At 39.5% G+C, this 14,304-nt stretch overlaps 1 protein-coding gene across 2 annotated transcripts in view; it reads left to right on the forward strand.

The window, feature by feature from the left end:
- Positions 1-14,304, forward strand: part of PLCB1 (phospholipase C, beta 1 (phosphoinositide-specific)) — a 920,819-nt gene that overhangs the window by 822,453 nt on the left and 84,062 nt on the right. The window contains exon 32 of one of the 2 annotated variants that reach the window (XM_006894240.1): positions 4,394-4,511. The exons of the other annotated variant lie outside the window; for it this stretch is intronic. Coding sequence (XP_006894302.1) covers positions 4,394-4,492 — 99 coding nt within the window. The 3' untranslated portion in view covers positions 4,493-4,511. The remainder of the gene's footprint in view (positions 1-4,393; positions 4,512-14,304) is intronic. 2 annotated transcript variants of the gene reach the window in all.

The raw sequence follows: 14,304 nt of genomic DNA on the forward strand, positions 1-14,304 counted from the left end.
GAATTCTGGTTTTTAAGTGTTATATAACATGGTTTAGGAAGTCCTTTAACAAAGTTCTATTTTGAACCAGGGTAAAAACTTACCTAAAGAAGTTAATTTCCTCCAGTAATTTACCTTTGAAAATTGTTTTCTGATTGATTTTAATAGACATAGAGCTATATACCCAGTATATTTCCTGTGCAGAGTTAAAGAGTCCCAATAAACAAATATTATGTGAAAGTCGAGGATGTTAGTTTGAGTTTCCAGTTGAGGACAAGAGGGAACTTTATGTGTCAGGAGGAAAAGAGGGGACAGTAGGTGTTACCACAATGTTAGAAGTAGAAACAGAATTTTCAATTCCTTTGTGTGTCTAATTAGTTTTGAAATGTATCCATAAGACTTCCAACTTTACTTTCTTGGTTTCTTTTAAATCTCCAAGATAACAATTTAAATAAGTATTTCCTTGGATATGTTTAACTCTGGATTCTTTCTGTTCAAATTTGCTGCAAAGAAGTTTGATTTGGACAGATCAAAAGACTTCCAAAAGTTTCATAAACTGTTACAAACTTTTGTTTTACTGTGTCTTGGGTGAAAAAAAGAGCAAGGAGCAAAGCTATAATGCTTCTTCATAAATTGTGAAGGCGTTCTCAAAGGGTAATCTTCATATTTTATTTGCTACTATACTCTGATAAACTAAATATGCGTGTGCAACAAATAAATATTAGCACTACCCTTTATTGCTCTGGACCATGATTCTGTTATTATAAAAGCCTCAAATTTTATGTTGAACTTGCAAGTGGAAACTTTTAATCAGAACTCATAAGCAGAAAACCTTAAGGTTTTCTTTAATATTGGTCCAGTAGAATGAGATTGAGTCATAAAGGCCTAAATGGAATATTACCTGAAAAGTCAAGAGGTAGAATTACATCTAATAGAATTTCAAAGACAAAGTTAACCAACTTAATTAAGAATGAAAGTAAATTAAAATGATACAAACTGTTGTTTTTGGGTGCCATCAAGTATGTTGACTCATAGCAACCCTCTGAAAAACAGATCTGAATCCTTCTCTATCTTGTGCCATCCTCACCGTCTTTGATACACTTGATCCCATTGGTGTGTTCACCATGTCAGTCTATCTCATTGGTGGTCTTTCACTGACCTTCCATCTTTCCAAGGATGATAATCCCTTTCCAAGGAATAACCTTTTCTAGTAAATGTCCAAAGAATAAGAAATGAATCATTTCCATCCTTGCCTCTAAGGAGCATTCTGGCTGCACCTTTTCTAAGACATACCTGTTTGGGTTCTTTGGCTGTCCTTGGGATATCCAGTACTCTTCTCCAACACCACAGCTCAAAGGCAGTTCTTTTGTCATCCTTATTCATTGTCCATCTCTCAGATGCACAGCAAGTTATTGAAAAGATCATGGCCTGTGTCAGGTGAACCTTAGTCTTCGTATTTACATTATTGCTCTTCAGTATTTTGGAGAGGTCCCTGACAGTGGACTTGCTCAAAGCAATACATCTCCTTATCTGCTGATGCCTGATACCAAGGGTGTTGACTGTTGGCCCAAGCTAGATGAAATCATTGACAGTTTCAATCCTTTCTCCGTCTATCATGATGTTGCCTATTGACCCAGTTTGTTTTCTTGATATTGAGATATAATCCATATTAAAGTTTTTGATCTTCTGTAGAAGTGCTTCAGGTCCTTCTCACTTTCCTCAAGCAAGGTTGTGTCATCTGCCTAACATAGCTTGTTGATGGAACTTCCTCTGATCCTGCTATTACATTCTTCTTCATAGAGTCTGAATTCACATGTTATTTTCTCAGCATACAGTTTGAATAAGCATGGGGAAAGGCTACATCTCTGGCACAAATTCTTCCTGATTTTAAACCATGCGGTGCTTCCTTGTTCTATTTGGACAATAACCTGTGGTTCAACTCTCAAAAGAATCCCACTTAGAATGTCCCAACCCCTGAAGCATGTAGAAAATGAATTCTGGACAATGTAGTTCTGCCTGACCAAGCTGAACCATTAAAGTCACTAATAACACTGTTCTCCTTTTTTTAAAAAAAAAAAACAAACCTCAAATGCCTTATCTTTTAAAAATCTATATATTACATTTTCTTACAAAATTAAATTATATAGTCACAGAGACAAACATAAATAAATTGTTGGAGTTAAGAGAAGGCTTTTCTTTAAACTGCATGGTATCCTCAACTAGCTTCATTCATTTCTAGTATCTTTTCAGCCTCTGTAAGGTATATGACTGGTGCTCAGAAGGTTAGAGGGTCAGAACAGAAGAGGAAGATCCTGGATGAGATAGAGTGACACAGTGACTGTGAGAGTGGGGAGACTGCAAGGTTGGTTCAAGATAGGCAAAGTTCAAAGCTTTTATTCATAAGGTCACTGTGGGTCATTGTCGACTCAGGAGCATATAACAACAACAGAAGAACAGGTTCACCTAAATATTACTCATTTCTTCCACATTTCTGTATCACATTAATTTTCTTTCTGATACTTTTTTCTAAGAATGAGAAAATGTGGGAGTATAGTAACAGGTGTATTGGATAGAGGGTATGGAGTCAAGAGGCAAATTCTCACCACTTGTTCAGATAGTGTATATCTGCTAATGAGTCTCAAATATCTTAATCTTCATAAATACAAAACAACCTTTGAGATTCTTTAGATTATTATTTTTAGGTTGACCCAGAAGACCCAAAGATTTGAAAAGAACATAAAACATCTTTGTAATTGTGAAAGTACCAACTTCTGTGCTGCCACTTTGATCAAAGCTATCAGCGCTCTCACCTCAGTTTCTAAGTATCGTGGCTGGTCTTCCCTGCTTCTGTGTCAATTTGTAACCTTGCCAAAGCACAGCCACCAGAGGAATCATTTTCCATCACAAACCCCATTGCTTCTCTGTTCAGTAGTTTCCCATCACCCTCCGAATAAAAGTCATGTCGTAACAAAGGTCTCACACAATCTAATCCTGTTTTACTGCATCGCTGTCCTACTCTCTCATTACCTTGGCATTGCTGAGGCAATCTGGGCTCCTTGCTGGTCAACAAAAAGAGTCAAGCCAGTTCTACCTCGAGCCTCCACCTGGACTGTTTCTTCTGCTCTGAATGCCCTCTCGTGGGTGTCTGTTGGACAACTCACTTAGGTCTTTCAACTTTTTTGCTCAATCCTTTCTTTACAGTGTAGCCTTCCATGGTCACTTTGTTTAAATTTGCAAACTTTCTTCACCACTATCCCATCTGTCTGTTCTGCTCTACCTTCTGTTTATGTCATCTTCTGTCCTAGGATAAGGAGCCCTGGTTAAGCACTTCTGTGCTAACCCATAGGTCAGCGGTTTGAGCTCTCCAGCCACCTCATGAGAGAAAGATATGGCAGTGCATTTTAGTGACGTTTTACAGCCTTGCAAACCATATGGGCAATTTGACTCAGTTCAAAAGGGTGACTGTGGTTGTGGTTGTTGTTGTGCGCCATTGAGTCAGAACCAACTCATAGCTGAGCCTTCAGTGGGTTTTCAGAGGCAGTAAATAACACAGAAGATTGACCATTCTTCTGATAGTAATTTACCTCTTAAGTATTTTGTTTCATGTTCATTTCTCTGCTTTAGCATGTAAGTTCCACCAAGGCAGGGATTTTTTTCTCTCTTTGGTTCATTAATGTTCATTGATATCTAAGCACCCATGAGCAGCACCTGATTTATAGAGAGGTTGGCAAAACTTATGTTGTGTCTGAAAACGTTTTTCTTTTAGGGGGAGAAAGAGATAACCATTAATCCCAGACTCATGAAGTGGTGGTGTTCGACTGAACAAACTGCTAGGTCAATTGATTGAATATCATCTTTTATAAAGTTTCTTGATAGTCCAAGGAGGCAAGGATGATTGAAGCCTTGTCTCACATATTTTGGGCGTGTTGTTAGGAGAGGACAGTCCTTGGAAAAGGCATCGTGATGGAAAGGATGGAGGTTTAGCATAAGAGAAGAAGACCTTCAGCAAGATGAATGGACACAGGGACTGTAACAACATGCTCAAGTGTATCAGAGATCCTGAGATGGCACAGGCTAGGGCACAGTTCTGATCTATTGTTCATAAAGTAGACTCGAAAGCTTATAACAACAAGAAGTGAGATTTCATAGAGGAGTTTCCAAAAGTGATTATTGTGGTCTGTGGTCACACTTAGCATTTAAAGTCTACAGAAGGTAGAGAAAAATGAAGGAGTACTCAATTGTCATTTTCTCTGCAATTTCAGGCAGCCAGAAGCCACACCAAGCTGTGTAAGGTTTTGAATCTCTATTCTAGAACGCAGTCCAAGAGAGCTCTCAAAATATTTGAAACACCAGGTGACTTAGATATCGATGCCAGTGCCACAAAAATGACAGCCTCCCTTTTTTTCCCACACAGGGGGACGGTTCCTCCTCATTCTTGTCGGAAACTTGCCATGAGGATCCCTCTGTTTCCCCCAACATTACTCCCCCCAGTCCTCAAGCCCTCAAGTTGTGACTACCGTCCTTCCAGCCAGGTAGGACTGGATGGGAGGGGTCGCTTTTGAGAGAAGGTTGGTGTGTGGCCATCCGGTTTCAGGCACCATGGTCTTGTTCCTTTGTTCTGTACCTTCTCTTTCTCGCCCCACACTGTCGTCTTTTTTTCCTGCTGTAATTTCTAGCCACATTCAACATACCCTCCTCATTCTTTCATGTCTTTGTCTGTCTTTGTTTCTTCATCATTGTGCAGCCCCTTCCTGACACAAATTCCATTCTTCCGTATTGTCTTTCTTCTCTTTGTTTCTCTCTTTGTCAAATTGTCCTCCTTTTTGGCCTTGGTCTTTCTCTCTTATGCACAAACTATTCAATCCTATTTTTGAAATGTGTGTTCCATTCCTATTTCTCATTGCACTGTTTTCCTTTGCTCCTATAATCTTTAAAACCAGAGGGATTAAATTAACTCTCGGGGATTCTTCTTCTTCTACTTTGCTCAGTTTGTCACACTGAACCTTAAAGATCTAGTGAAATTCACTTTATTTCTCTATCTATGTTGAGTTAAGGGGACAATTCATTATTTTCCTGATCCTATAGACTAATGATTTCTTAAAAATCACTCACTAATAGGGACACTTACATTAGGATCATTGGTTGCACCAAAGTCCAACTTCAAATTAGAGAAGTTTTCAGATTGTCAGAAGCAGATGGATTCCATCCCTACCTCTGTCATACTCTTAAATCTATCATATTCCTTCAGCTAACACAGAAACTAGGCTAAGTCATTCCTGTGAGTGTACATTTCTGGGAGAAAAGATGCCTTCTTGTGACTGTAGGGAAAGGAAACTTACATTCTGATGTAATGAAAATAGAGTTCTATAAGGAGACTTACTATGTTTTAGGGTTTTTGTTTTCTTTCAAACATTTGTTGATCTGTGATGCAATACCGTTTGTTTATATTCATGTCAAAGGATTATTGAAAACAACAACAGAAAATGAGGATTAAGTTCTTGGTCTAACAATTGTCTCCTAAAAGTCTGCCCTAGTTCAGTGCTTTGTAAATCTCAGCAAGCCTTTAAGTGACCTGGGCCAGCCTTGCTGGTTTAGCAGATCTAGGGGAGCCCTGAAACTCTGCATTTCTAGCAAGTGCCAGGGGATGCCTCTGCTTATGCGCGTCAGTGAGCCACGGTTTTACTTGCAGGCACTGAATACATTCCTGTCTTGGCCCATGTACCTAGAAGACTAAACTTTAAGCTACCTTCATAGTTCTTTATTGTATTTTAAGCTAATAATGACCCCAATCATTAGATGCCTTTTATTTTCTAGTAATGACAATGGAGAGGGGAGAGGTGGGGCAGGCAGGATGACATTTGGGAGCAAAGTCACCACCTAGCCACACATTCTGCCCATGTCCTCCCATGGTGATGACTTTGTTCCTGCAGTAACCTTGCAATAAAGCCCCCATGTGAAGGTCGAAACAAAGGAGGGCCACACAACATCCATTTCCGGCCTTTGCAGGAAGCCATCAGGGAGACCTTAATTACATCTTCTTCATTAGGCTATAAATAAGACTATTTCATAAGTTACCTATTATAAGCATCTTTGGATGTTTTGTTGCACTTACTTCTGTCCTGATACTTTGGGGAGCAGTGTGAACTTTCAATAGCGTTCTTAGAATATTGAATTCTCTAAGGAAAGACCGTGACCCCGGTGCCCAGAACATATATTTAGGTTTTGTTTTGCAGCCCAGTGCAATAGAAATGTAAATGCTATATTTTTGTGTCTGTGCTCTGTGAGTCTTGTCATACCTTGTTTATTGCTTATATTTCCCTCAGAATGCCAGTCGAGCTCCCCGTTTAGCAAAAATATTTATTTTTGAAAGACAAATATTCCCACAATACTTGGATATTAAAAATTCTTTAATCATGTGGCTTTTAGCTTCCCATGTCTAAAAGGTGACATAAAAATAGACCAATTTCATACTTCTTGTGGAAAAACAGCCCTCATGGCTAACACAGGAAAATGTCAACTATTTCACATTTAAAATAAGTATTTCTTTTCTAGAAATATATGAATAATAAGGTTTTTGACCCATTGAATATTTTTTTCAAGTGTCTCTCAGTTGTTTGCTTTCTCCATACAAGTCTCAATTCATATATTATAGCTAAAATTAGAAAAAAATAATACTAAATATATACATATTTGTCAGGGAAAAAAGCTGATTTTTAAAAATGTCTACCAAGAATACTCTAGACATAAATTGAAATTTTACATTTATGAAAAAATTTAGAAATGAAGCTTTATTGATGAAAAGTATATCTCCTATCAGTTGAAAATTAAGAGATCAGGTCTGTTAGCCTGGCAACTTCTAATTTTACTAGCTATAGGTCAGTAAAGAACAATGGTGTCTCTCTGGAGACTAAGGTGTGCCTGATACAGGCCATGGTCTTTGCAATCACTTGTTATGCATCAGAGAGTTGGACAATGACTAGGGAGGATACAAGGAGAATTGAGGCCCTTGAGCTGTGGTGCTGGAGAAGAGTACTGAATGTACCATGGGCTGCCAAGAAAACAAACAGATTCATCCTAGAGAGGGTTAAAACAGGCTACTCCTTGGAGGCAAGGATTCTGGGGCTTCATCTGACATACTTTGGACATGTTGCAAAGAGAGACAGGTCTTTGGAGAGGGACATCATGCTGGGTAGAGTAGAGGGACAGTGCAGGAGGGGAAGACCCTCTATGAGGTGGATTGATTCAGTGACTGGGGTAATCGGGATGGGTGTGTCAGAGGCAATGCGATTGGCACAGGATAGAGCACGGTTTAGGGCTGTTGTACATAGGGTCGCTGTGAGTCTCAAACGACTCGACGGCACATAACAACAAACAACAATAGATCAGTATAGAGAAAGACTGAAAAGAAATGGGAAAGAATGTTCACTCATTTTAGGTATGTATGAACTTTTTTGTTAAGAATTATAGAAAAATGTCTCAAATTATTGAATACCCTTTTAAAAATTACCAATTTGTCCCAAATAGTAAGTGCTAACCTTATTCTATACATCATTTTCCAAGATTGTTTTTGTTAATGGTCTTTGAGTCGACTACAACTCATAGCAACCCTCTGAATGGCAGCTCGGACCCTTACTCTGCACCACACTCAACATCTGTGATGTGCTCAAACCCACTATTGCCATCACTGGGTCAATCCTTCTTGTTGAGGCTCTCGTCTCCTTCTCTTTCTCTGACCCTCCACTTTTCCCAGCATTATATCTTTTTTCCGAGAACTGAAATCTCCTGACAGTATACCCAAACTATGTGAGATGAAGATTCACTATCTTTGTCTATAAAAGTTTATCTAAAGTTCCACCGTGCTTAATAAAAAACAGAGAGCAGTTTAAGACTACAGAAGGATCTTTTATTTCCCTTAAATGATAACGAAAACAATAACAACTAACAGTTATTGAGCACTTAGCTATAATGCCAATTACCATCACGGGCTTTATCATCTTATCCATACTATTGTAAGTTAAAGGAAACTGATCTTCAAAAAGATAAGTGTACTTTATGAAAGTCTTTACAGCAGCCCTAGTTCATGAAGTATTGGACTGCTAACTGAAATGTCTGCACTGTGAATCTACCTGCTGCCCAGTAGAAGAAAGAAGGGCATCTTCTCTCATAAAGATTTATGGCTTCGGAAACCTCATGGAGGATCATTAAGTCAGTACCAAGTCTATGGCACATGGTTTTGTTTGTTTGTTACAGTCATGCGAGAAGGACCCTAACTTGGATGTTACACGTTCTTCAAGTTTCTTGGTATCTGCACCATGATGCTAGGACCTAAATGTCAGGATATGTAACAGCACTGTCTTCCACTGCTGTGGGCAGGCAGACAATAATCCAGTGCATGATCTGAGTGTGGGTTCATCTGTCTGGATTATATATGAAGGAAGGAGAGTGTTTTGAGCAGCTAGAAAGGGTACGAGGCAAATACAAAGACCAGACATCATTTCATGTGCTGATGATACTCCATCCTCCACAAGCTCACAGTCAAGTCCCACTAGAGATTTCCCTTCCAGAGTGATCACAATAGTGAGAGGTGCTAAACACCACAGGAAGAACATCCCCTTGCTGTTCACAAATATCTTGAAGAAGAACACCTACTGACTATCTCTTAGAGAGTTTTCAGTGCTGGGATGCAGGACTCTCATTCAGGAAACCAACATTTGCTGAAGCTCCTACTTTTAATACCTGAGGGAAGCAGAGGTTAAGGAAGATGCTGAGATGCTCTGTGTCCTGTACAAGCAAGTTAAGAATATTTCCAGAGACTTAGGAAAATCACACAGAACACAGTTCTACTCTGAAACATATGTGGTTACCATGGAGGCAAGTATTTTCCTTGGGATGTGAGGATGGATGAGTTTCTGTCTGGGGCCAAGGATCAGCACCCCCTTCAATGAATCAGCAGAGTTAAGGGAAGACCTTCCTATGCTCTTCAACTTCCAGCCTTGCCCTTCCTCCCTCCCTCTTGTCTCCTCAACTGCTTTACCATCCAGCTCATATGAACGGTTGCTGAGTTTAATCCAGGATCTTGGATTTGCCTTCCTTGAGAAGTCTTCCTGTTCTTTCTCTGCCTGTTCCAGCTCTTAAACCTTTCTCTTCTTTCATTCCCTGCTATTACGCATTTTTCTCCTCCTTGAAGAGATGTATACTAAATTATCATCAGCTGAGAGGTTAGAATACATATTGGATTTTGAGTCAGGCTTGTATCTACAAATGTAACACATTTCTTTTTGTGGCTTCTATTTATTTATCCAAATCATATTTAGTAGGACCTATATTACCTCTTCCTGAAGGTTCTGACAATATGTGAAAGAACTCTCTGAAATTAACACTTGGGCTTCTTGGGAATGAAGCATCTTCTTTCTGGTTGTAGTTGGTAGTCAGTCATAGTGCAGAAAGGAAGTTTAGTAAAGTGTGTGACCCTGTTCTTTTTCTTCAGAGTTAGAGGAATTATTTTGAATTAAATTGGAAAAGGTTTTAACAAGAATCAAAGACAAGGTTTTGAGTAGGAATATGTAAATGTCTAGAGAGATTCTCCAAGGATTATCAAGTTATCCCATTGAAGACCTTTTAATATGTTGACAAAGGGCTTGTCTGCCAGCAGGGGCTAGTGTGACCTTCCTAGGACATCCTTTGAGTTCCATGAAGGATATGGTTAATTAGAGAAATTTGCCGCTAAAATAATAGGTATGAGAGCCAGAGAATTCAAGGTGTTGGCAGGCTCATTAAATAGCGATGCATAAATATCATGCTGAAAGATTTAATGAGTCCATAGGGTCACTTATTAAACAATGGAGGCAAGATGACCTAGAAAAAAAGAAATTAGAATTGATATTATGCTTCAGAATTAACAATTACAGATAGGATGTTAACACTTAAGTGATGAAGTCTGTAGTTAGAGCTTAAGACGCCTGTCGGTGTTCTCATCCTGAAAGTAATAAAATTTGCTTATGTCGTTTGTGTGTGCATGCACACAATAAAAAGAAACCTGTATATTTATGCTTCTTGCTGTAGCTTCCGGGAATCATGACTACTTTTAACTAGCAGTAATTAGGTAAATAGTGCTATTATTTTTCCTTTGTTAATTTAATCAGTAATTTATAAGTGCCTACTATATTCCAAACACAGAAATAGGTACTGAGAATATAAAAAAAAAAGATATAATTCCCATTCCCCCCAATTCTTGTACTCTAGTGTAATGCTGTTCAATAGAATTTCAGTGATGGTAGAAATGTTCCTTGGCTGAGCTGTTCAATGCAATACCTATTATTCTTATTAAGAATTTTAAATATAGCTAATGTACAACCTTGCTTGCTGAAAGTGAGGAGGCTTTGAAACACTTGTTGCAGCCTTCAATATGGATTGCATCTCAAGATCAAAAAAATAAAAATTCTTACCACTGGACCGATAGGTAACATCTCACGATGGCTAGAGAGAGATTGAAAACTGTCAATAACTTTATCTTATTTGGATCCACAATTAACATCGTTGGTACCAGCAGTCTGGAAATAAGGAGAAGCATTGAACTGTGAAAATCTGCAGTTAGGGACCTTTCCAAATTATTGAGGAGTAATGATGTCAGTTGGAGGACTAAGATGTGCCTGATTCAGACCATGGTCTTTTCAGTCACTTACTATGCATCTGAGAGCTGGACAATGAAGAAGGGTGACAGAAGGAGAATTGATACCTTTGAACTGTGGTGTTGGTAAAACATGCCACAGACGGCCGAAAGAATAAACCAGTATGTCTTGGAGAGCGTGCAGCCAGAGTGCTCTTTGGAGGCAAAGATGATGAGGCTTTGCCTTACATACTTCAGGCATACTGCTAGGAGGAACTCTTCCTTGGAGAGCAACATGATTCTTGGGATGATAGAGGATTGGTAAAGAAGAGGAAGACCCTCAACCAGGTGAATTGACACGACACTGCAGTGGACTCTAGTGTGTCAGGTAGTGTAAGGATGGCACAGCATAGGACAAGGTTCAGATATGTTGTTCACAGGGTCGCTATGAGTCGTACTTGACAGAATCTAACAACAACAACAACAACTATACAACTGAGTAATTGAGTTTTCATTTTATTTCAGTATACATGTAAACAGCTGCATGTGGCTGGTGGTTACTAAGTTAGCACCAATTGAGAACATGCTTAAATTAGGTTTCAAATGTGTCATCCAGAATCCTTGAAAGATAGAAATACTTAAGCCCTTGGCTGTCAACCAAAAGGTTGAAGGTTCCAGTCCACCCCACAGTGCTCCCAAAGAAAAGCCTCTACATCGGTTTCTGAAGTCTCAGTAAATAACCCAGTAAAGCGCAGCTGTACTCCTAAACACTGAGAATAATCATGACTCTGAATTGACTCATTTACAACTGAAAGGACATGTATAATCAACATTTACAATTTATTTATTTTGTTATTATTATTAAATTTTATTAGTTTTAATGAACATTTACAGAGATTTTGGGTTTTCATTCATTCATTGTTGCACTGTTTTCTCCACCCTCCTCCCTAGTTCATTCTTCTTTCCCCCCCCATGTCTGTTTTAATTGTAACATTTACAATTTATTTGAGTTAAATAAAATGCTATGATTATTGTTAAAATATGGGGGAGGAAAAGACAGAAGCCTATGTGGGAATTCAAAGAAACCTTCACAAGATGAGATTGACTAGGCATTTATGACACAGAGAAATGTAGAGGAAGGAATTCTCAAAATCTCTTAAAAAATCCTGAGGTGGGAATATCGTATTTTTTTATTATTATTATTATTATTATTATTATCATCATCATCATCATCATTGAACTGAAAATAATTTGTTTTTATAAGTCATTTCCTAAACAAGTATCGTTTTCCTTTGAGTGGCTTATCAGACAAGAATACATATAAGTCAGAGGTTGTAGTTGTTGTTATGTGCCGTCAAGTCGTTTGTGACTCATAGCGACCCTATGTACAAGAGCCCTAAACCCTGCTCTATCCTGTGCCAATCGCACTGCCTCTGACACACCCATCCCGATTACCCCAGTCACTGAATCAATCTATCTCATAGAGGGTCTTCCCCTCCTGCGCTGTCCCTCTACTCCACCTAGCATGATGTCCCTCTCCAAGGACCCGTCCCTCCTGGCAACATGTCCAAAGTATGTCAGATGAAGTCCCAGAATGCTTGCCTCCAAGGAGTAGCCTGGTTTAACCCTCTCTAGGATGAATCTGTTTGTTTTCTTGGCAGTCCAGGTACATTCAATACTCTTCTCCAGCACCACAGCTCAAAGGCATCAATTCTCCTTCTATCCTCCCCAGTAATTGTCCAACTCTCTGATGCATAACAAGTGATTGCAAAGACCATGGCGTGTATCAGGCAGACCTTAGTTTCCAGAGAAAGACACCTACATCTATTTCTCAGAAAACTAAATCTAGCATGTAAAATTTTCAATCACTTTTTAGTTTTTGCTATTGATAAACAACATGCCCTGTACCTTCAAGTCGATGCTGACTGAGAGCAATCCCGTAGGACAGAGTTCAACACCTGCCCCCGCAGCAGACAGTCCAAGGTTAGAACCTCTGTGCAAGCCACTCATCACATCTTTCTCCCATGGAGTGGTTGGTGGGTTCAAGTCACTGACCCCTTGGTTAGTGGTGGAGCCCTGAGCCGCCCGAACATGCTGGATCTCAGAAGCTAAGCAGTGTTGGGCCTGGTTAGTAAAATGTCTCTAAGTGCCATCAAATCAGTTCTTGTTCACAGTGATCCTACGTACAACAGAAGGATAAAGCCTCCTAGAAGAGGGAGCAATACTTTCACCCACACAACTGCCTCCCAAATCTGAATGTACTTGATTATTACTTAAGCAAATATTTTATTTCCTTTATTCTTTATGGAAAAACCACTGGTTTGTGAGAGCTGACGCTGATTGTTAACTGTTGGGGATCTGTGAGGCAGTTGTCAAAGAAAGACATTAGTAAGAAGTGCACCTATAAACTTACATTAAACAAAACATGTTAAAAATAAAGATAAAAGTACTTCAAACTCAACACCATTCATTTAATACCTTCTCAGCTCTCTAGTGCTGTGAGGAGGGGCCAGTCCTGGGCAAAAGACATCATGACTGGAAAGATGCAGAGAGAAATACTGTCAATGAGATGGATTGACACAGTGTCTTTAACAGTAGGCTCGATTATGTCCGAGATGGTCAGGGTGGCACAGGATAGGGCAGGGCTCAGATCCACTGTTTATAGGGTCACTGTGTGTCATAGTTGACAGCACTGAACGACCACAGTGCTCTCTGTGCACTGGTGATGATGTCTGCTGGTTGTGGATGGTGGCTTTGAGGAGTGCTACTTTGTTTGCATCTCTTCCTAAATCCTTGTTCATGGTCACCACTTTCATGGCTTGACACAGGCCATGGGAGAAAAATTGACACCATGAAGATCAGCAAATTAGGCTTTGCCTCCTCCCTCACGAAAGTCAGCTGTGAACATTAACCAGCAAACCGCCAGCAGGGAAACCTTGTCATTTGGTGGCCTAGGATTTTCCCACGATGTATGCATGGTTCCCAAAGCAAACTACTGCCATTGAAAATATTAACTATCCTTAAAAAAGAGGCTGGTGTGGAGAGAAGAGCAAAACGACCCTTCCTCTTGAGGCATGTCTTACTACTTTGTTTCTCTGAATTTTATTTCTCTTGTTGTTGTCATTGAGATTATACACAGCACAAAGTACACAAGTTCAACAATTTTCACATACGTACTTTGGTGACTTCAATGTCATTCTTTGAGTTGTGCACTCACTCTCACCTCCTTCTCTGAGTTGCCCTCCCTCTTAACAGTAACTAAATGGCACTTGATATTCATTTCTTGTCCTCTGAGCTGCTGGTGTCAATTTGACCTTATATAGACCTTAAAATACTCAAGGTTAGGGGAGCTCTGGTGGCCTAGTGGCAAGGAACTGCAACTACAATCCCAGAGGCACACGGTTCGAACCCACCAGATGCTCTGCGGGGGAAGGAGGGACAATCTCCTCCTGTACCAGTCAGATCTGATTTGACGGTACACGCACACAAAAAAAATTTAAAAAAAAATACTCAAGGCAGATCTTTTAAAATACATAAACCGTCATCCAGTTTTAATATGACTTTAGGGAACACTTTTGGTTCAAGGCTTAGATTTTCTGGAGCCATGCAGTGTGGATGAATGCTGAAGCTATTAATTTTTAAGCCTTTTTTCTCGTGTTTGTTTCCTCCACCTGAAAGAGGCTATTGTTGTTGTTGTTATGTGCCATCGATTCGTTTGC

The sequence above is a fragment of the Elephantulus edwardii genome, unplaced genomic scaffold (genome assembly GCF_000299155.1).
Source record: "Elephantulus edwardii isolate Elephantulus edwardi_28Jun2011 unplaced genomic scaffold, EleEdw1.0 scaffold00138, whole genome shotgun sequence".
NCBI lineage: Eukaryota > Metazoa > Chordata > Mammalia > Macroscelidea > Macroscelididae > Elephantulus > Elephantulus edwardii.